We start from the raw sequence: 23,812 nt of genomic DNA, 5'->3' as shown, positions 1-23,812 counted from the left end.
CTGCTACCTCACAAACTGTCCATATTCCCCGCATATCCCTGACCCCATCAGATTCAAATTTGCCTTTTTACTTTTACACGCAGACAACTTTCTATTAGATTGGCCTTTGCAATGACAATTAATAAGGCACAGGGACAAACTTTCAAAACGATATGCCTGTATCTGCCAAACCCAGTTTTCAGTCACGGACAATTGTATGTTGCTCTCTCCAGAGTTCCATCTTTTCTCACAGTCGTATCCTCAAACCCACCCCATTTGGACAACTGTGTCGTTCAGGAAGTGTTCAGTCATCAATAAATAATTATGTGTCGTATGCTACGCCGCGGGTTGGCTAGTTTGTTATAAATGATGAAAGTTATGTGGGCATTTTTAACAGATGCTCTATACCAGGGGTGCCCAACTCCAGTCCTGGAGGGCCGCAGTGGCTGCAGGTTTTCATTCTAACCCTTTTCTTAATTAGTGGCCTGTTTTTGCTGCTAATTAACTTCTTTTGAATTAATTGTAATTGACTTGCTCTTGAACACTCAGACTTCTTAATGGTTTCTTTTTCCTTAATTAGCAGCCAAACAATAATGAGATACAAAATGAGCCAAAACATGGCAAGCAAACCGTCATACAAAATCTGAAAATAAAGAAAGGTGAAGGTCTCAGGAATGCTGATCTGCTCTTAGAAATTTCAGAAATGTCTGATATTGCACAATGAGAGCAGCAACAAGCCATGGAATTAAAGAACGGGTTTAATTAACGACAAGACTCTGCGCCTAATTAAGCAACTGCTTGGAGTGAAATTGGTTGGAGTTTGAAACCCCTGACTTAGCTGGTCCTCTGTTGGCTCCCTCACTTCACATTTCACTTCTGTTTGGATGCCATTTAAGTAAAGAAATGAAGCAATTCAGAGGTAGGATGAAGAAATTCAGGGAAACATTTCTTCAAAACCAAGTCAAATAAAATTAATTCAAAAGAAGTTAATTAGCAGCAAAAACAGATCACTAATTAAGAAAAGGGTTAGAATGAAAACCTGCAGCCACTGCGGCCCTCTAGGACTGGAGTTGGGCACCCCTGCTCTATACAAACAAAAAAAGTGTCATGTGAGATAGCTGAATGTTAATATCTTATATTGAAGAAAAACTAAAATAATAAGGCAAAACGTTGGGTGCAATAGAATCAAGTGCTCAAATCAAAAAAATATTAGATACAATCAATGATATGAAGCAGTAAGTCATTGTGGGCATTACTATGGACTGGTGCCCCATCCAGGGCTTTTTCCTGCCTTGCGACCAGTGCAGCTGGTATAGGTTCTGCACCCTCTGTGACCCTGAATAGGATTAAGTGGGTTTGAGAACGAGAAGTGGTTAAGTCATCCTGAAATGACCTGGAAATCACTTTAAATTTGCTGTGGTGAAGGATTAAACATCTGCATAGCAGGCATTGCAAATACCCCCTTTAATAATAGGATGTTGTTCCAGATTAAAATAAGCAGTGTGCCGCCTGCATCCCATCTGCTGTCTTGTGGCCTTGTTGTTACAAAGTGCCTTCATCTTTTTTATGTTTCTCTTGCTGTGCTCACAGCTATCAACATGAGGCGAAGGCGTGAAACAGGCCACTTCCACTAGAAACACATTACTCTCCGTTTAATTACATAAGAAGAATCCCTTGGGATTAATCCACCGCTTCTCTTCAGAATATGGCCACAGCAATCCTCCACCAGAACCCCAGGGGTGGAAAGAATACAGCAGTCCTTCTAGAAGTGTTATTTCTCATTCTGCTTATTTTGGTGTCGCAGAGTGCCCTCCCCAGTTTTGCAAGTACAGATGGAAGGTTCAGGAAGGCGGCTGGCATGTAAGCTTCACTCCTTTCCTTAGTCCTCTTGCTTCTCACTGCCCAACACTAGGAAACAAATTAACTTTATTTGGTATGGTGCCTTTCTATTCATAATGACTGATTAATAAACTGTTAAGGTACACTGTACAAATTTTCATGTGATTATAATATAAGCACTGGCCAATTAGCCAGTAAAGGGAACTGCACTAGCATTTTAGAAGTTTAAAATCGAGTCCATTAATAATGAGGCATCCCCCCGTTTTGCTGTTTTTACTGTGTGATGGAAAATGGGTATCCACTGTGTGCAGTGATTTGTCTGTCATGTTAAGAGTACAGTGCCACCTCAATGCACCCAAAGCTTGGTTTGTTCGCTGGCAGTGATGCATTCTGTGTGGAGTATACATGTTCTCCCAAAATTCATGTGGCTTTCCAGCCATGGAATGTGACTTGTTGAGTGCATGAATGTCATATAGGCTCCAGCTTCAGGCACTACAGTCGTGGCCAAATGTTTTGAGAATGACACGAGTGTTGGTTTCCACAGTGTTTGTTGCTTCATTGTTTTTAGATCTTTTTGTCAGATGTTTCTATGGAATACGGAAGTAGAATTACAAGCAGTTCATAAGTTTCAAAGGCTTTTGACAATTACATTATGTTTATGCAAAAGAGTCAATATTTGCAGTGTTGGCCCTTCTTTTTATTCGCCCTGGCATGCTATCAATCACCTTCTGGGCTAAATCCTGATTGATGGCAGCCCTTTCTTGTATAATCAATGCTTGGAGTTGGTCAGAATTTGTGGGTTTTTCTTTGTCCACCTGCCTCTTGAGGATTGACCACAAGTTCTCAATGGGATTAAGGTCTGGGGGCATGGACCCAAAATTTTGATGTTTTGTTCCCTGAGCCACTTAGATTTTTCACTTTTGCTTTATGGCCCGGTGCTCCATCATGCTGGAAAAGACATTGTTGATCACCAAACTGTTCTTGGATTGTTGGAAGAAGTTGCTCTCGGAGGATGTTCTGGTCCCATTCTTTATGCATGACTGTGTTCTTCGGCAGAATTGTGAGTGAGCCCACTCCCCCCACACATGAATGGTCTCAGGATGCTTTACTGTTGGCATGACACAGGACTGATGGTAGCACCACTCACCTTTTCTCAGCCCCAAACAATCGTAAAGGGGATTCATCAGAGAAAATTACTTGACCTCAGCAGTCCAATCCCTGTACCTTTTGCAGAATATCAGTCTGTCCCTGATGTTTTTTTTGGCTCCTTTGCTGCTCTTCTTGACACCAGGCCATCCTCCAAAAGTCTTCACCTCACTGTGTGTGCAGATGCACTCACACCTGCCTGCTGCTATTCCTGGGCAAGCTCTGCACAGGTGGTGCTCCGATCCCACAGTTGAATCAAATTTAGGAGACGGTCCTGGCACTTGCTGGACTTTCTTGTGCACCCTGAAGCCTTCTTCACAACAGCAGTGGAAAAGATTTTTTTGGGATTAAGTTCATTTTCATCTCAAAGGTGGACTTTGCAATTAATTGCAATTCATCTGATCACTCTTCATAACATTCTGGAGTATATGCAAATTGCCATCATAAAAAAACTGAGGAAAGCAAATTTTGTGAAAATTAATATTTGTGTCATTCAAAACTTTTGGCCATGACTATAGACTGGATAGATAGATAGATAGATAGATAGATAGATAGATAGATAGATAGATAGATAGATAGATAGATAGATAGATAGATAGATAGATAGATAGATAGATAGATAGATAGATAGATAGATACTTTATTAATCCCAAGGGGAAATTCACATACTCCAGCAGCAGCATACTGATAAAAAAAAATATTAAATTAAAGAGTAATAAAAAATGCAGGTAAAAACAGACAATAACTTTGTATAATGTTAACGTTTACCCCACTGGGTGGAATTAATCAGTCGCATAGTTTGGGGGAGGAACGATCTCCTCAGTCTGTCAGTGGAGCAGGACGGTGACAGCAGTCTGTCACTGAAGCTGCTCCTCTGTCTGTAGATGATCCTGTTCAGTGGATGCAGTGGATTCTCCATAATTGACAGGAGTCTGCTCAGTGCCCATCACTCTGCCACAGATGTTAAACTGTCCAGCTCCATGCCTACAATAGAGCCTGCCTTCCTCACCAGTTTGTCCAGGTGTGAGGCGTCCCTCTTCTTTATGCTGCCTCCCAGCACACCACCGCGTAGAAGACGGCGCTCGCCACAACCGTCTGATAGAACATCTGCAGCATCTCATTGCAGATGTTGAAGGACGCCAGTCTTCTAAGGAAGTATAGTCGGCTCTGTCCTCTCTTACACAGAGAATCAGTATTGGCAGTCCAGTCCAATTTATCCCCCAGCTGCACTCCCAGGTATTTATAGGTCTGCACCATCTGCACACAGTCACCTCTGATGATCACGGGGTCCATAAGGGGCCTGGTCCTCCTAAAATATACCACCAGCTCCTTGGTTTTGCTGGTGTTCAGGTGTAGGTGGTTTGAGTCGCACCATTTAACAAAGTCCTTGATTAGGTCCCTATACTCCTCCTCCTGCCCACTCCTGATACAGCCCACGATAGCAGTGTCGTCAGCGAACTTTTGCACGTGGCAGGACTCCGAGTTGTATTGGAAGTCCGATGTATATAGGCTGAACAGGACCGGAGAAAGTACAGTCCCCTACGGCGCTCCTGTGTTGCTGACCACAATGTCAGACCTGCAATAGACACTACAATAGCTGGAAAACAAAGAGGAATGAGTTAGGAACATTTTCCATGGGGGCTGGGTGGTCTTTTGGCCCTGGAACCCCTGCAGATTTTGTTTTTTTTTTCCCTCAATCCCACCTAGAGTTTTTTTTTCTATTCTTCTCAGCCATCCGACCTTATCACCAAGCTCATATATGTGAGTATATAAGGACACTACTCTTCTACTTGATATTTATCTATTTTTAAGATTGTTTAAATTCATTAGTTTTTTTAAACTATTATTGCCTTATTTGTTTTTCTTTTCTTGTAACTTTCTCTTCGACATCTTGTAAAGCACTGTGAGCCACATTATTTGTATGAAAATGGGCTATATACATGTTGGGGTTGTAGTGGTACCAACTATTCCTCTATGCCACCACAGTCTAAACATACTGTAATGACAGATATATTTATTTTTACTTCAAGCTGTCAAAAAAAATCTATCTTAAATATGTCCAATTCAAATAAAGACTACTGAAAAATTTATTTTGTCAATCCATCCATCTGTACTGCTTCTGTAATGCAACATAGGTTTTGAAAGTAATCAGAAATCATGCACAGTTTAGTCAGATTTCACGCAGGGGTTATAACCAAGAAAACAATAATCAAATAACAAAGCTCAGGACGTGTAGCCAGAATCATTGTCAGAGAACAAAGCATTAAGTCCTAAGCCAGAAGGGGTACATAGAAACCGAGCCAAAAAACCACAAAGAACATGTCATAAACAGGGGGCAGAAAGAAAATTCATAAGCAGTGTAAACGCTGGGGGTCTCTGTAAACCCCTTAACACCAGCAGACAGACGCTCTGGACATCGTGTAAAAGTCCCAAGAAGTATTTAAATTCTTTGACTTCTTAGTAAGATTGCCTAAGCACCACAGCCACAATAGCACAGATATAATTAAGCACAAATATAATATAATGTAATTCTCCTCCCGACTCTGGCTCGCTTGCTGGGTCTCCAGCAGTCCTTTAAATAGTCCTTGACCTGGAAGTGTTTCTGTCCTTCCAACCATGTGATTGGCTAGCACTTCCGGGTCTAATAAAGAACTGGCTTTTTTCTTCAGCCTGGAAATACTTTGGAGCTTCCGTCCTTGTGACCTGCGAGTATTTCTGGGCTATAAATAAGGCATGAGTCCTCCTGTCCCTTTACAGCTAACCCCCGGGCGGCACCCATGACTCCCAACAGGGCTGAACAAGTGAACTCCAAGTCCCAGGATGCCCTGCGGGAATCCGGGGCACCACTACATTCCAGGGAAGCTGCCATCTTGCATTTTGGGGGAGGCAGTGTCCAAAAGTATCTGCCTTCCCCCATCCTGCCATCCTTTGGGCATCAACCCGGCCGTCCCTCACATTAGTAAATTCAAAAGCTAACAATATGAAATGACACAATGGTTTTTCTTTCACAAATTCAAGTCTTGGATGATTAGGTACAATTGTCACTGGCTTTTAAACATTGCGCTAACAATGTCATGATGTGTGACCTCCTGGAATTGTCTTCCAACAACAGAGCCTGGCATTTTAGCAACCAGTCTTGAACATGTTGATATCCATAAGGAAAGAAAGATAGTGCCATGGGAGAATGTGAATTGTTTTCAGCAATTTTAAAAAGACAAGGAAGCAATAGATAAATATAATTACTAGATACCTTGGCCTCAGAAACCTCAAAAACCATACTCAAAGTAGTTTTAGAGGCCAAGGAACAGTCTGGAAAAAGTTAAACCTAAAGCCATATCATTACAATAAAAAAGTTGCACATGTATGTAAAATCAAAACAGAGAATAAAATCTTAAATGACTAATGTAAGATTAAGAAATTATTGTTGACTCATTCTGATAGTTCAATCTTACTGGTATGTAAAAAGTATTCAAGTAACAATATTGATACAGTCATATGAACAGGTTTGGGAACCCTTCTCAGTCTGCATAATAATTTACACTCCTTTCAACAAAAAAGATAACAGTGGTATGTCTTTCATTTCCTAGGAACATCTGAGTACTGCGGTGTTTTCCGAACAAAGATTTTTAGTGACGCAGTATTTAGTTGTATGAAATTAAATCAAATGTGAAAAACTGGCTGTGCACAAATGTGGTTCCCCTTGTAATTTTGCTGATTTGAATGCCTGTCACTGCTCAATGCTGATTACTTACAACACCAAATTGGTTGGATGAGCTCGTTAAGCCTTGAACTTCATAGTCAGGTGTGTCCAGTCATGAGATATAAAGGTATTTAAGGTGGTCAATTACAAATTGTGCTTCCCTTTGACTCTCCTCTGAAGAGTGACAGCATGGGATCTTCAAAGCAACTCTCAAAAGATCTGAAAACAAAGATTGTTCAGTCTCCTGGTTTAGGGGAAGGCTACAAAAAGCTATCTCAGAGGTTTAAACTGTCAGTTTTAAATGTAAGGAATGTAATCAGGAAATGGAAGGCCACAGGCACAGGTGCTGTTAAACCCAGCAGGTCTGGCAGGCCAAGAAAAATACAGGAGTGGCATATGCACAGGATTGTGAGAATGGTTACAGACAACCCACAGATCATCTCCAAAGACCTGCAAGAACATCTTACTGCAGATGGTGTATCTGTACATCGTTCTACAATTCAGCGCAATTTGCACAAAGAACATCTGTATGGCAGGGTGATGAGAAAGAAGCCCTTTCTGCACTCACGCCACAAACAGAGTCACTTGTTGTATGCAAATGCTCATTTAGACAAGCCAGATTCATTCTGGAACAAAGTGCTTTGGACTGATGAGACAAAAATTGAGTTATTTGGTCAGAACAAAAAGCGCTTTGCATTTGTGGAAGAAGAACACCACATTCCAAGAAAAACACCTGCTACCTACTGTCAAATTTGGTGGAGGTTCCATCATGCTGTGGGGCTGTGTGGCTAGTTCAGGGACTGGGGCCCTTGTTAAAGTCGAGGGTCGGATGAATTCAACCCAATATCAACAAATTCTTCAGGATAATGTTCAAGCGTCAGTCACAAAGTTGAAGTTACACAGGGGTTGGATATTCCAACAAGACAATGACCCAAAACACAAAGGCATTCATGCAGAGGGAGAAGTACAATGTTCTGGAATGGCCGTCACAGTCCCATGACTTGAATATCATAGAAAATCTATGGGATGATTTGAAGCAGGCTGTCCATGATAGATAGATAGATAGATAGATAGATAGATAGATAGATAGATAGATACTTTATTAATCTCAAGGGGAAATTCACAATTCCATGCTCTGCAGCCATCAAATTTAACTGAACTGGAGAGATTTTGTATGGAAGAATGGTCACAAATACCTCCATCCAGAACTGAGACACTCATCACAGGCTATAGGAGGCGTCTAGAGGTGTCTGTTATTTTTACAAAAGGAGACTCAACTAAGTATTGATGTAATATCTCTTTTGGGGTGCCCAAATTTATGCACCGTCTAATTTTGTTATGACGCATATTGTATATTTTCTGTTATCCAATAAACTTAATGTCACCGCTGAAATACTGTTTCCATAAGGCATGTCATATATTAAAAGGAAGTTGCTACTTTGAAAGCTCAGCCAATTTGAAACAAAAATCCAAAGAATTAAGAGGGGCTCCCAAACTTTTTCATATGAATGTATATAAGCAAGCTCAAGTAGTATTTAGATGAAAAGATGTTACATGCTGCTGTTGTTGTGTCACTTATGTAATGTGCCAGAATACACATGTAGCTCCCAGTGGCATCACTATGGGGTTGTGAACCACATCTGGTGACACCATCAGAGGGAATGACACCCAAATGGCTGTGTATCATATTTTTAGGCAGTATTCCAGGCTGAAATCGCTAGTCCCCAAACCTTCTAAACAATTGCAGTTACATAAAGTGCAGCTTGTTTCAGATCCATTTAAAATTCTGGTCGTTGTTTGGAATTAAGTAAAGGCAATGCGACTTTGGAAAAAAGTACTTGCAGGAAGAGATGGCATATCTTTTACTCTGGGTGTTGATCATTTTTAAAGTCTTCATTGTGCAGTTTTATTTACTGTATAGTCTTTTGATAAATAAAAGTGATAATTTCTCTTATTTAAATTTGTTTTCATCCTGCGGTGGGTTGGCACCCTGCCCAGGATTGGTTCCTGCCTTGTGCCCTGTGTTGGCTGGGATTGGCTCCAGCAGACCCCCGTGACCCTATGTTCGGATTCAGCGGGTTGGATAATGCATGGATGGATGGAAATTTGTTTTCAATAGCCTGTTCGATGTGAACAGCATAAACACGTATATAAGTATATATTGTAGTATATGATAACGTTAATTGCAGCAAAAATTTTTAAGAATGTTTTTCTTTATGTGAAAAGATATTGCAACAGGTTTTTTTTATAAAGAGCTAAAAAAAATAAAGTACCATTTACTCCTTCAGAAAGCAGCCCCCTTGGACATTTTTTAAAATTGATCTTGGATTATGATTACATATTCCTGGAGTTGATTATTCACAGGCGGCACGGTGGTGTAGTGGTAGCGCTGCTGCCTCGCAGTAAGGAGACCTGGGTTTGCTTCCCGAATCCTCCCTGCGTGGGGTTTGCATGTTCTCCCTGTGTCTGCGTGGGTTTCCTCCCACAGTCCAAAGACATGCAGGTTAGGTGCATTGACGATTCTAAATTGTCCCTAGTGTGTGCTTGGTGTGTGTGTGTCCTGTGGTGGGTTGGCGTCCTGCCCAGGATTGGTTTCTGCCTTGCGCCCTGTGTTGGCTGGGATTGGCTCCAGCAGACCCCCGTGACCCTGTTTTTGGATTCAGCGGGTTGGAAAATGGATGGATGGATGATTATTTTTACCTGCATTGTTATCAATCTTTAATTTAATATTGTTTTTTGTATCAGTATGCTGCTGCTGGAGTATGTGAATTTCCCCTTGGGATTAATAAAGTATCTATCTATCTATCTATCTATCTATCTATCTATCTATCTATCTATCTATCTATCTATCTATCTATCTATCTATCTATCTATCTATCTATCTAGTCACAATAACAGCTCGCCTCTCGCCTTGTTCTTTTCATGACATTCCACTTTCTAGCGCTAGGTGGTACTCTCCGACGTGAAGCAGCTCTCCGTCATTACAGCTCGTTCCATTCACTTTCATGCTCACTTAGTCTTAATGAGGCTTACGGGCCGTTTTCTGCATATGGTAAAATATTTAACGCCATCTGTAAACGATCATTTAACTTGAAAGATTAAGATAGGCTAGGCAGGTTGCAGTACAACTGTACGAAATGTGCCAGTCGATGTTACCGACGCCCAAATAAACCTGGAAGACAGTTTGCAACAACCACTTTATCAAAAAGCACTGTTACTCAGTTTTGAATCATGGAAGGTCATCTGTCAAGTCCTTATTTAAAATTTGTGGGTGAAAGCTGGCCGGCTTTTCGTTGCGGGCGCTCATTTTGGTGTGCAGCGCAATTATGAAACACAAAGCCCACCTCCATAAGTGGATGGTAGACGGGTGACCAGTTAAGTGACCCCCACCGAGAAGAAAAGCGCCCATGAAAATGTTAACGATCCGAACCTGTTAAATGCTTTGACAGCACACTGGAAAATGGTAATAGGGGCAAGTATGGGAACACTGTAGAACACCAGCAAGCGCAATCAAAAAGAATGACGCAATACGCTACGATCGTTGGGAGCAGAACATTCAGGAAGATAAAGAAATGCCCCGTGGGGTGTGGAGAAGGTAGAAGAATCAGCATAACGAACGAGCCGTCAGAGCACTTGAAAAAACAGCAGCTACGGGCAGATGCAGCACAGCATGATCTGCACCAGCATGATTTGGGACAATCACACAGATGTTCAGGAAGCTTTTATTAGCGTGTTAGGGGTGAATGCAGTCAGAAGTATATCCATCCCTGCAGCTGAGCGTATGAAAGTAGGGACAGCCAGATGTGGAGCAGCGTCTGTGTGTGTATATGGGCGAGTATGTTGGAGGGCGGGGCTCAGGCACGGCTCAAGCAGAGCACAAGCAGCAGGAAGTGAAAGAGAGGAGCCAGATGTGCAGAGAGCGCAGTTTGAGAAACAGCACCAGGAGGAGGAGCACCAGAGAGGAGAGCAGAGCAGACAGACGCGCAGTGAGTAGTAGCAGGAGAAGGAAGAGGAAGAGTAATTCAGCCAGATGTGCAGGCTTCATGCCTGTTTTTTTATTTTAAGACAGCACGAAGAATATTCGCAGCTTCCCCCCCTTCAGACGCCCCCCTCCTTCAATCAAACTTCCCCACCTCCGCTCGCGTGCGCCCCGGCCGCAGCCCAGGCGCTGGACAGTCGCTCACAAATGCGGACTCAACGCGCGAGCTGAGCTTCAAGTCCACCGGCGAGGCACGATGCTGCGGCCACTTGCTCAGTGACGGCGCGTTGAGAGGACCGAGCTAGCGACCATGCTGCTCAAGGAGTACAGGATCTGCATGCCGCTCACCGTGGAGGAGGTAAGGAGTGAAGCAACGCCCGCCGTAATGTGCACAGAGTCCTGGAGGGAATGTGTGCTTCATATAGCGCCTTTCGTGGAAAGAGTTTAGAAGGGTGGAGAGATAAATATATAATTAGGAGGAACAGAGCAGGCGTTTTGCGGTGTCGGGTAGAAATGTGTTTATTTCGTTAGACAATGTATAGTAAAGCAAAGTGGGAATAACGGCGCCTCTTACCACCGGATCGCTTGCGAAAGTACAAGGCGAGAAGAGGCCACGCGTGAGTAGCCCCCACGCGCTTGCAAAGAGAGCCGCTGTCGACAACGGCTCTTTGTGTGCAGTTCGCGTCGTGCTCACAAACGCCCACCAGGGGTCGCCTGTCTGTTCGCCGGCCTTATTCTTTCTCTTCTTTTTTATTTTTGCAATAAACTTAAGAGTAATGTGATTTATTTTATTCTTGCTTACATCTTGAGTGTTTCAGTACTCGTCGGGTCTTTTCAAGGGTAATGGACCTCATCACTTGCATATCCAGCATGACAAATGTCCGTTATTTTCTCTTTTGTTCGAAAAACACACACTTGCAGTGGTTTTATGTATCACTGAAATTTAATTTTACAGTAGTTGATTTTTTTCACTTGTAGTCTGTCTATGTATCTTTCAAGTGCCCACATATCATTCCACCTATTTATGTTGTTACCTCTGTTTATACAGTGTTCCATCTAACCATCCATTTTCTAAACCCACTTATACAGTGCAGAGTCACCTGGAGTCACTCTATCTATCTATCTATCTATCTATCTATCTATCTATCTATCTATCTATCTATCTATCTATCTATCTATCATATAGTGCCTTTATATAGTATCTATCTATCTATCTATCTATCTATCTATCTATCTATCTATCTATCTATCTATCTATCTATCTATCTATTATATAGTGCCTTTTATATTCTATCTATCTATCTATCTATCTATCTATCTATCTATCTATCATATAGTGCCTTTATATAGTATCTATCTATCTATCTATCTATCTATCTATCTATCTATCTATCTATCTATCTATCTATCTATCTATCTATCTATCTATCTATCTGTCTATCATATAGTGCCTTTATATAGTATCTATCTATCTATCTATCTATCTATCTATCTATCTATCTATCTATCTATCTATCTATCTATCATATAGTGCCTTTATATAGTATCTATCTATCTATCTATCTATCTATCTATCTATCTATCTATCTATCTATCTATCTATCTATCTATCTATCTATCTATCTATCTATCATATAGTGCCTTTATATAGTATCTATCTATCTATCTATCTATCTATCTATCTATCTATCTATCTATCTATCTATCTATCTATCTATCTATCATATAGTGCCTTTATATAGTATCTATCTATCTATCTATCTATCTATCTATCTATCTATCTATCTATCTATCTATCTATCTATCTATCATATAGTGCCTTTATATAGTATCTATCTATCTATCTATCTATCTATCTATCTATCTATCTATCTATCTATCTATCTATCTATCTATCTATCTATCTATCTTTCATATAGTGCCTTTATATAGTATCTATCTATCTATCTATCTATCTATCTATCTATCTATCTATCTATCTATCTATCTATCTATCTATCTATCTATCTATCTATCTATCTATCTTGACACCACACTAGTGCTTAGGAGAACATGTAAACTGAGCACAGAATTTAGCCTTGCCTGGGTTCAAGCTTGGATTTAGGCACAATGAAGTGGCGAGATGATCTGGTATGCCACTGTACTGCTGTAAAAAAATCTCTGTATTAATAAGAATACATAATAAATGCATGAAATGTTTCTTGAATCACCATTGATATTTCTTAGTTTATGTTAAAACATGTTTTATGTTTATATAGCCATGCTAGATTTGTAGTTATTATATAGTTGACTGGTCTGTGGAAATGTGCTTATTAACCATAAACTGAATTGAGCTGTGTTTTATTAATACTGAAGCATATGGAGTAAGGAGCAGAAACAGAATATTGAAAATGAAAATAGTATTGCTTCCTTTCTGCCACATAGTGATTAATTTTAGGATTTTATATTGGAAAAAACCCTACTGTATTGTATGTGCAGATCCTTAGTCTGTGGTTTTCCGGTGGACCGCTCATAGCACGTTTCTTTATTGATCAAGGCTTATTTCCAATAACATCTGGTCCTTACTTGACTTGCCTGTCTGGCCCCAGGCTCTTGCAGCTCAAAATTCCACAATATGCTGCTTTGCCTCTGGATTTGCTCAAGCAGGCACCTCAGTTGTTGTTTCTCTGTGGACTCTGCATTTCTTAGCCTGGTTATATATCATGATGCATTTAAGTAAATGTCTAAAGCAGTGCTAAAGGCTAATTTGAGTAGCTCCTGGCTGATGCCTTTTAAATTTGTTGTATTCTGCTTCAATTGGAGAAGTCTCAAAATAGTTTGGGTATTGTCTTCTCAACTACCTTTACTGTACTTACAGTCCCATTTCTTCACAAGTATAATTTGTTTTATTGCGTAATATAGCAAATTGTGCTATTTATTAAGAACAGAAAAACAACAGCTGTCAGGTGCAGAAGAGAGAGTTCTGAAGGGCCAGCAGTTCTCTGACGTGTTTATTCTTCGGTCACATGCACTCTTACAACTAAAGGTGTCAAAGTGTTTCTTCAGAGCGATGCCATAAGATATTTGGTTCCCAAAAGAACTATCCCAATGAAGGTACCAGAAAGGACCTTAGTTTATTTAGATCTGAAACAGGTTCCATGAATAGATGATAACAGATTTGTGAAATGCCAGTGGGTTGCTGATTTAAAAGGACTCTCGCCGCACACAATTACGCAGGCTAAGTTAAGGTTTTCTTGATCTGTTTTTGTCCTGGTGGGTAGCCTATTAGACATTAAAGATTTCTATTTTGGACACATACTAGGAACCTTTGCAAAGCGCAAACAACCAGTTTCATATGCAAAGACGCCTTCCCAGAATCAAATGGTGCTTTGCGAAGCGATGGCTCTGTGAGGAACCACACAACCCAGTAAAGTGCCATTAAAGAACTCGTACTGTATGTTTAAGAGTGTGCCATTACTTGATTTTTCATTACATCCTTGAAACCTGTGTGTTAATTTTCAATTTTTTTTTTTTAAATTTAGGTCTTGCTTTTATCCAAAAGTCCCTTACAATTGACAACAGTTTCTTTCTCTTTCTCTTTTCTGCTGTGGGCTCAGTAATGTGCTAAGGGTAACCAAGTGAGTCAGTGGTGGGCGGTGGGCCAGTTTCCTTCACTCTTTTTGATTGTGTAGGCTTTCTTCTTTTTTAAATTAAAAGAACAAAACAAAATAACAAAACACGGTCCAATAAAAAAAGAACATAGCAAGACCAATAATCTGTTCTGAAGACCACCCACCGTATTTAGCACTTAACCCCTCAACTGCCTCAGAGAGCTGTATGGCAAGGCAGCATCGTTTCTGCAAGTAGAATTAAACAGCAAATAAAAAGCTGCAGCGCCGGCCCAGCATGTTTACTTTAGAATTAAATTAATTAATTCTTCAAATTCTGAATAGATCCTTGTGAAGAGAATTCGATTTTTTAAATATCGCATAATACAGAATATCAGTGGTAGCACTGCTAAGGAGACCAGGGTTTGCGTCCCAGGCCCACCCTATGTGGAGTTTGGGTGATCTTCTGGTATCTGTGTGGGTTGCCTCCCGCTGTCCAAAGACATGTGAGCTAGGTGAATTGGTGATGCTAAATTGGCCCTGTGATGGATTGGCGCCTTGTCCAGGGTGTATTCCTGCCTTGTGTCCTATACTAGCTGGGGTAGCCTCAAGCACTCCCTGCAACCCTGGTCTGGATTAAGTGGGCTAGAATATGACAGGACTTTAGTTATACAAGGTGATTTAGGATTCTTCTAATTGAATAAAATGTGTCTTTGTGCAAGTAGTGGGTTATAGAACATCACAGCCAGTCTTTCATATTCTACCTGCTTTTACTCCAGAGATTGCTGTCCGCGCATTAGGAGCCGTGCTTAATATGTAAATCACAGGGACTGCCTGGGGGGCGGAATGACGGTATGACGACATCGCCAATGTCAGCACCAGAGTGTAGCGATGTTAAGGCCTGAATTAAGTCATCAGCCTGATAATCAGTAATCAGTACCATTTACATGTATACTCACATGCATAAATGAGCAATTCCGTTAGATATCTCGCCATCTTAAATTGTTACGCTGTCCACACTCTGTGCACCATACTCGTATCTTCAACATTATCAGATGTATCTTTGTCCCCACTGCTTTCGCTGCCGTTCCTTTTCATCTTTCAGCTTCTGCTGTATGTCGGCACCCACTCCCACTGCACCAGAACCAGAACTACACCGACCTACCTGATGATTTGTGTTGATTTGCATGGATTGCAGGGTGTTTGGTGCTTTTTAACTTCAGTCAATGAAAAAACAGGCAGCAGCTTGTACAAATTTTAAATTATGTTTATGCAATAAACGTATTTATTATGTAAACATCATAAAAATAAAAACAATTATTTTATGTAGATTTGGGGTTACAGCTTAAGCACTGGTTACGAGTGGTTTTACATTCAAGAGATACCCAAAAACATTTCACCCAAAATGTCTGAGTGAAGTGCAGTCCCAAGATGTGACCTTGTGCTACAGGCACTTTGTAATCAGAATATAAGTTTAATGTCACTGTGCTCTGTACAAAAATTATTTTATAAATCTGCTTGCATGTACAGGCCAGCGGCTCTCAGCATTTAGAACTGATAGGCAAGCATTTGAAGAGAGAAGGGGACAACTACGCAAATGGGCATTGTACTATTTCTGTATGTTAGAGATGAAATTGAATCCTCGCCTTGCCTTGTTCGGAACCTAAGTAAAGGCCTGTATGTGGAGAAAACAGTATAAAAGACTTGGACAGCAGACAAACACCTCGAAGCCGACAGACAGATGGGTGATAACGTCATCCATCCATCCATTTTCCAACCCACTGAATCCGAACACAGGGTCATGGGGGTCTGCTGGAGCCAATCCCAGCCAACACAGGGCACAAGGCAGGAACCAGTCCTGGGCAGGGTGCCAACCCACCACAGGACACACACAAACACACCCACACTCACTAGGGCCAATTTAGAATCGCCAATCCACCTAACCTGCATGTCTTTGGACTGTGGGAGGAAACCGGAGCGCCCGGAGGACACCCACACAGACACGGGGAGAACATGCAAACTCCACGCAGGGAGGACCCGGGAAACGAACCCAGGTCCCCAGGTCTCACAACTGCGAGGCAGCAGTGCTACCCACTGCGCCACCGTGCCGCCCCTGATAACGTCATCCGTCCTGAAAATCCTTCCATCGCAGCAACGAAAAATGGCAGACTGTATACATCGAGATTCCACCTTGTTAATGTCTTGCTATGGCTTCCTTTCGTCTGTAATGCTGCATAAATCATCATTAAAGAAAGATAAGTTATTTTCTCTTATGTGATTTCTTACCGCCATATCACTATGGGAGGGATATCGCCTTTTTACATTATGTCTGTATAGTTTCGGGTTACTTAAAATGCCGCAGTTAAAAAGAACTCATTCCAACTAGGGAGCTAGCGACCCCTAGAGGAAATACACTTGATGATATCTCTTACAGGTTTAATCTTTCCCTTAGGTTCATTTAGACAATTTTAGATGTTATGCTGTATGGCCAAAAGTTTGTGGACACTTGTCCATTGTACCTATATTAGCTTGTTTTACATCCCATTCCAAAACTGGACATTAATATGGAGCTGGCCCCCGCTTTGTAGCTAAAACAGCCTCTACTCTTCTGGGAAGGCTTTTCACAAGATTTTGTAGTGTGTTTGTTTGAATTTATGCCCACTGAGCCAAAAGAGTATTTGTGAGGTCAGCAGGTACTGAGGTTGGACACAAAGATCTGGTTCGTAGTCAGCCTTTCAATTCACCCCAAAGGCATGCAGTAGGGTTGAGTTCAGAGCTCTGTGCAGACAACCTGAGCTTCTCTGCAGTAGGCACTGTGCAGTCCAAAAGGTAGGCTTCTCCTGGCACCCATGTGTTTTGTCTTGGTAGAGTATTATTTTACTCTACTTTCCCCTTTTGTATTATTAATATGTAGCCTTTTGTCAGAATGCCTCAGATATCACAGACTTGCTACTGTTTATAAGGTACTAGCAAAATACCCGCGCTTCGCAGCGGAGAAGTAGTGTGTTAAAGAGGTTATGTAAACATATATATTGTAGCAGATACGCGTGTTGTCCACCTCTCGAACCCTCAGGTACCACTCTTCAAACCAGGTGAAAGTACAATAACTATTTTTATTATTGTACAGTGCACAAAGCACTCCACACACCACACTCATATACTCAATAAACAATTCTCTATAATAACAATCCTCCACTCCCAGACACGTCGCCACCCTACCTCCCAGCTCAGTTCAGTGTCTGGGCTTACCCAGAGTTCTTTTATAGCCCCTGACCCGGAAGTGGCTCCAAGCCAAACCCACAAGTCCGTTTTCCTTCCGGGTCAGGGCAAAGTCCTTTTCTTCATCCCGGGAGCACATCGCTTCTTCTAGTCACGTGACTGGGATGCACTCCCGGGTTATAGGGCACACAAGAGCTTACTAGCCCCCCTACAGCGACTCCTGGCGGCCCCCAAGGTATCCAGCAGGGCTGTGTCAAAACACTACAAAGTCCATGAGGCCCTGCTGGAACTCGGGGCGCAAATATGCTGTCCGGAGGGCTCCTCCTAGCGGCCTGGGGGTGACGACCGGAGTCCATAGGCGGTCGTCTGTCACAATATACATATACATATATATACATATCTACATATACACATATCTACATATACATATATGCAGTTGGAGATCCACAAAGGGAGAAAAAACGAATCACGTATCATAAAATAGTTTTATTCCTGAGCTTTCAACCCCTATCAGGGGTCTTCATCAGAGGATAATGCTTAGACTTACAAGAATCAAAGGCAATATATAGCAACACATTCAGGGGGGGGTGGGTGGAGGTGACTAAGTCCGTATGATCAAAAGGGGGGGGGGGGTTTATCGTTAAATTAAAGTGCATATGTCCTTCTTAAGTTGGCATATGCTGGGTTTATGTCCAAGTGTCTGTTGATGGCATTTTCATCTGATAGCCAAGACTCGTACATATATACATATTCGGTGACTAAGTGCGTTGTAACACGGGCTGTGATTGTTACATGGGAGGGAGACGACAAATCACAGCTTCCCGCTTTCTAATCGGGCCTGTGATTGGTGCTTTGACTGATGCCCAGATCCCACAGTATCTCCCCTTAGGAGAGGCGTTAGGCAAGTGTAATTGAATAGTGGTGCTGCAAGTTTAGTTTCTTTTCAATAAAGTCAGGCGTTAGGCAAGTGTCATTGAATAGCGGCGCGTCATTGAATAGCGGCGCTGCAAGTTTAGTTTCTTTTCAATAAAGTCAGGCGTATAGTTGTACAGGAGAAAAATGGCAATATTTTGTAGGTCTATGAACTTAATTTATGCCTGTATGCGTCAGTCGCTTCATATTCTTTTCGTACCTTATTAATTGTGTAATGTGTTTTTTGAACAGGTTTGATTCATTGAAGTGATCACTCGTGCTGTGTTCAGTCAGTCACTCGCTCGCTTCTTATTGTTTTGCTGCCTTCTCAATTGTGTAATGAATGTTTTCTTCAGCGCTCTTTGTGGCTGTTCCTTGTTTTCAGTTCACGTGATTACGTAGGAGGCGTGATGACGCGATACGCAACTCCGCCTCCCACGGCCATTGAGCTGCACTCCATTACAGTATATGGACAAAAAAGAGGTTCCAGTTATGACCATTACATGTAGAATTTCGAAATGAAACCTGCCTAACTTTTGTAAGTAAGCTGTAAGGAATGAGCCTGCCAAATTTCAGCCTTCCACCTACACGGGAAGTTGGAGAATTAGTGATGAGTGAGTGAGTGAGTCAGTGAGGGCTTTGCCTTTTATTAGTATAGATTATAGTATATAACTTCTCCCCATCTTTCCTTCTACTTCTATAACCTCAGGCAATTAGGTGTAGTAAAAGACAAGCAGGAGTAAAATTACAATTTAAATATTGTATTATTGGTAACTAGCAAAATACCCGCGCTTCGCAGCGGAGAAGTAGTGTGTTAAAGAGGTTATGTAAACATATATATACATATACATATATATACATATCTACATATACACATATCTACATATACATATATATATACATACATATACACATCCACATATACATGTATATACATATACAAATTTACACATCTACATATTTATATACATATGTACATATATATATACATATAAATATATACATATCTACATATATATACACATATATATATATATACATATGCACATATATATATATATATAAATATAGACATACATATATACATACATACATACATTCACATATATATATATATATATATATATATATATATATATATATATATATATATATATATATATATATATATATATACAGTAATCCCTCACTTATCGAAGTAAAAATAAAGGTATATATTTCTGTTTTATTTAAACCTTTTAAGTTTGTATGCGGGCGGCATGGTGGCGCAGTTTAAGGTGCCAGTTAGGAGACCCGGGTTCGCTTCCCTGCATGGAGTTTGAATGTTCTCCCCATGTCTGTCTGGGTTTCCTCCGGGTACTCCGGTTTCCTCCCACAGTCCAAAGACATGCAGGTTAGGTGCATTTGCGATTCTAAATTGGCCCGGGTGTGTGGGTGTGTTTGTGTGTGTCCTGCGGTGGGCTGGCATCTTGCCCGGGGTTTGTTTCCTGCCTTGTGCCCTGTGTTGGCAGGGATTGGCTCCTGTATTTAGGATATAGTGGGTTGGATAATGGATGGATGGACATTTGTATGCATAGCCCCATTTGCCCGTTTTCGTTTTTTTTCTTTCTTCAGTAATATTTCAGCAAACCCGGAGCTTGTTAGTTCAAATCCTGGTACTGACACCACTGTGTGACCCTGAGGAAGTCACTTCACCTGCATGTTGTGCAAAAAACAAAAGTAATGTAACAAATTGTACCTCAGATGTTGCAAGTTGCTCGAATAAAGGCATAAGTCAAATAGATAAATATGTATTATACACATAGGAACTATTCATTTATTTTCAGTTAAGTCATCTGCAGCAAACCTTTATAAATGAGGGTTACTTCTTTTTAGATAGTGCAAACTGTTTCTTCTTCATTGAGGTTTTCTCTTGGAGAGCTTTTTTCATTTCATTGAAAATTAAAGCAGCAGCTGCCAAAATATGTAGCTTTCTTATTAATTTTTCAACATTTTTTCAAATAACTTTATAAAGTAACATAAAAGGTTTAAATACTGGTTATCCTTTTACACTAAAATATTACTAAAGAGATACAAAAAAAGTAAAATGCATATGTTGTTTTTCTTTAAGGAGATTACATATTACTGAAGAAAGAAAAAAAAAAAAACTAAAACAGCCAAATGGGGCTATGCATACAAACTTAAAAGGTTTAAATAAAACAGAAATATATACTTTTATTTTTACTTCCTTAACTTGTGGAGGGTGTATCCTGTAGCAAAGCCCTAACTTTTTTCGTGAAAGCCCGTTTCAGTCAATAAGTCTTAAAAAGAGGTGTAAAGATATTGACAATAAGCTAAGCAAACCCACCAAGACATGGAAGTCTTTAAGACATCTTCCTTTTTTAAAGAGAAGTAAGGCAGTACTTATAAGCTTACATATATATATATATATAGACATACATACATACATTATATATCTATATCTATATATCTATATATGTATATCTATATATCTATATATGTATATCTATATATCTATATCTCTATATACATCTATATATATATATATATATATATATATATATATATATATATATATATATATATCTAAATCCCCGCGAAGTACTGCTGTCAGTTCAGCACTCCGGTTGTAATATGACCAAGCTGTGCAAGCTTACTGTTAAGAATGCAACATATAGTTGTACAGGAGAAAAGCAATCTTGCCTCAAATCAATGGCAACCTTTTGTAGGTCTATGAACTTAATTTAAACTTTAGGTTTACACGGTGCTTTCTTTCCGAAGTACTTGCACTCATGAATATGTCTGTATGCGTCAGTCGCTCAAATACACGCGCTTCGCACCGGCGAAGTACTGCTTTTAAATTTTTATTAAGAAGAAAAGGAAACCTTTTTAAATTGAGGGAAAATATACCAATAACAGTTTGTTAAGGATCTGTTTTTTTGTGAAGCTGCCTTCACTCGAGTGATCACTTCGAGCTGACTTGCTGGCTAACCACAAGCGTTACCTGGTAGGTAACCACCCATACAATCAGATTGTGAATCAGACTACGAATGCCGTGAATGTAATTACCCCAATCTACATGTTGTCAAATAAACGAACCTCATGCCGTGGCGCAATGTTAGGGGCTTCGCCTCTAGCGCTGACGTCCGAGGTTCGATTACCGTAAGGGAGTGAAGTGAGTGGGTGGTTACCTACCAGGTAACGCTTATGGTTGGCCAGCAAGTCAGGTAACATCAGCCACAGTGCCTTCAGTTGTGAGAAGCAGATCATAGAATGGCTGAAAATAGTTTACTGTGAAATAATGCAAAGAGTACGCGACACGTGTTTCCCCCTTATTCTTGGCTCATCAGGCGTACACACTCACTGCACTCGCTTACGGTAATCGAACCTCGGACGTCAGCGCTAGAGGGGCTTTGCAGCGGTGAAGTATTGCTTTTAAATTTTAATTAAGAAGAAAAGAAAACCTTTTTAAATTAAGTCTTAAAAAGAGGTGTAAAGATATTGACAATAAGCTACGCAAACCCACCAAGACATGCAATCATTTAAATCAAGGCGCGAGTCGAAAAACACCATCCCATAATATTAGTTAACGATTAACACATTTCTATATGTATTGTAAGCATACAATACAACTGATAATATGTTGCGCTTATTTATCTGGTGTACCGACATTTTTGTGCGTTTAACGGCTGAAATCTAACGTGGTTTATGCCCTTCAGAATGAAAACAGTTAGCATTTACCTTTTTAATAAAAGGCGAGCTTTTAAGCCTGAGAAATCACCCCATAAAAGCACACGTTTAATAGCACATGTGTTAATATGTATGCTTACACAGTATTAAAAGGTTTAAATAAAACAGAAATATATACCTTTTATTTTTACTTCCTTAACTTGTGGAGGGTGTATCCTGTATCAAAGCCCTAACTTTTTTCGTGAAAGCCCGTTTCAGTCAATAAGTTTTAAAAACAGGTGTAAAGATATTGACAATAAGCTACACAAACCCACCAAGACATGGAATCGTTTAAATCAAGGCGCGAGTCGAAAAACACCATCCCATACTATTAGTTAACGATTAACACATTTCTATATGTATTGTGAGCATACAATACAACTGATAATATGTTGCGCTTATTTATCTGGTGTACCGACATTTTTGTGCGTTTAACGGCTGAAATCTAACGTGGTTTATGCCCTTCAGAATGAAAACAGTTAGCATTTACCTTTTTAATAAAAGGCGAGCTTTTAAGCCTGAGAAATCACCTGTAAATGCACACGTTTAATTGCACATGTGTTAATATGTATGTTTACACAGTATTAGAAGACACTCAAAAATTAACGTCATTTACCTTTGTTCCCGCGTTTGACTCGTGCTGTAAATCTCTTCCTTGTTTTTAGTTCACGTGATTACGTAGGAGGCGTGATGACGCGATACGTGACTCCGCCTCCTCCATTAGAGTATATAGACAAAAAACAGGTTCCAGTTATGACCATTACGCGTAGAATTTCGAAATGAAACCTGCCTAACTTTTGTAAGTGAGCTGTAAGGAATGAGCCTGCCAAATTTCAGCCTTCTACCTACACGGGAAGTTGGAGAATTAGTGATGAGTGAGTCAGTCAGTCAGTCAGTGAGTCAGTCAGTGAGGGCTTTGCCTTTTATTAGTATAGATATTCATAAATAATAACAATATGCAAAGTACATTTGAATATTGGCAACCATACAACCTAATTAAATGGTGATATGTAGTTTCAGGCGGCACACAGACTTGTTAGTTACTTAAAGATGTCCCTAGTTCATTTGTGGTCAGCTTTCAGCCACATTTCTGTTCAATATGGCTACCGAGCTGTTCTCTGCATTGTGTTGTCCTTTCATTTCATCAGTTTGGTAAGAGATGCTTCTTCATCAGATGTTAGTAAGAGAGAGAGAGAGAGGTTAAGCAAGCAGATTTATAGATTCTCTGTCCAACCCCTAGAGCCAATAGGACGTCATGGTACTTAAAGGCTTCTGATATAAGCCAGTTCCAAACAGCCATACTTCAGACCAATGGGGGAACAGAACATCTTAACGTCTGCCATCCCCCCCAAAACCATTAGTTGAGGTAAAGCTTGGCAGTTAGGCAGTCTGGCTTTGTGTAGCAGATGAGAGAGAGGCTCCAGCAGAGAAACAATTGTTTCAAGCACTTCCCCCAACTCTGTTGTAAAATTAGTTTTGCCCAAGTTACAAATAAAGACATACAAAATAATTATCAACTTATACGCAAAATCTCACATCACAACACCATGAAACCCAGATTCATCCATCATCATACCAGATAGTTAAGTGCAATTCATCAATCCAGAGAACACGTGTTTCCACTGCAGAGTCGAATGGCGGTGTTCTTTACACCACTCCAGCCAAAGCTTGGCATTGTCCATAGTGATCTTGGGCTTGTGTGCAGCTGCTTGCCCATTTCAT

The 23,812-nt window shown here is 40.5% G+C and overlaps 1 protein-coding gene across 1 annotated transcript in view; it reads left to right on the top strand.

Moving 5' to 3' along the window:
* Nucleotides 1–10,336: 10,336 nt before the first annotated feature.
* Nucleotides 10,337–23,812, top strand: part of pitpnc1a (phosphatidylinositol transfer protein cytoplasmic 1a) — a 138,305-nt gene continuing 124,829 nt past the window's right edge. The window contains exon 1 of the mRNA XM_028818898.2: nt 10,337–11,001. Within this exon, the coding sequence (XP_028674731.1) occupies nt 10,954–11,001 (48 nt within the window). The 5' untranslated portion in view covers nt 10,337–10,953. The remainder of the gene's footprint in view (nt 11,002–23,812) is intronic.

This window comes from Erpetoichthys calabaricus, chromosome 14 (assembly GCF_900747795.2).
Source record: "Erpetoichthys calabaricus chromosome 14, fErpCal1.3, whole genome shotgun sequence".
In the NCBI taxonomy this organism is placed as follows: domain Eukaryota; kingdom Metazoa; phylum Chordata; class Cladistia; order Polypteriformes; family Polypteridae; genus Erpetoichthys; species Erpetoichthys calabaricus.
The sequence above is the reverse complement of the archived record's forward strand: the minus strand, read 5'-3'. Positions and strand labels throughout refer to the sequence as shown.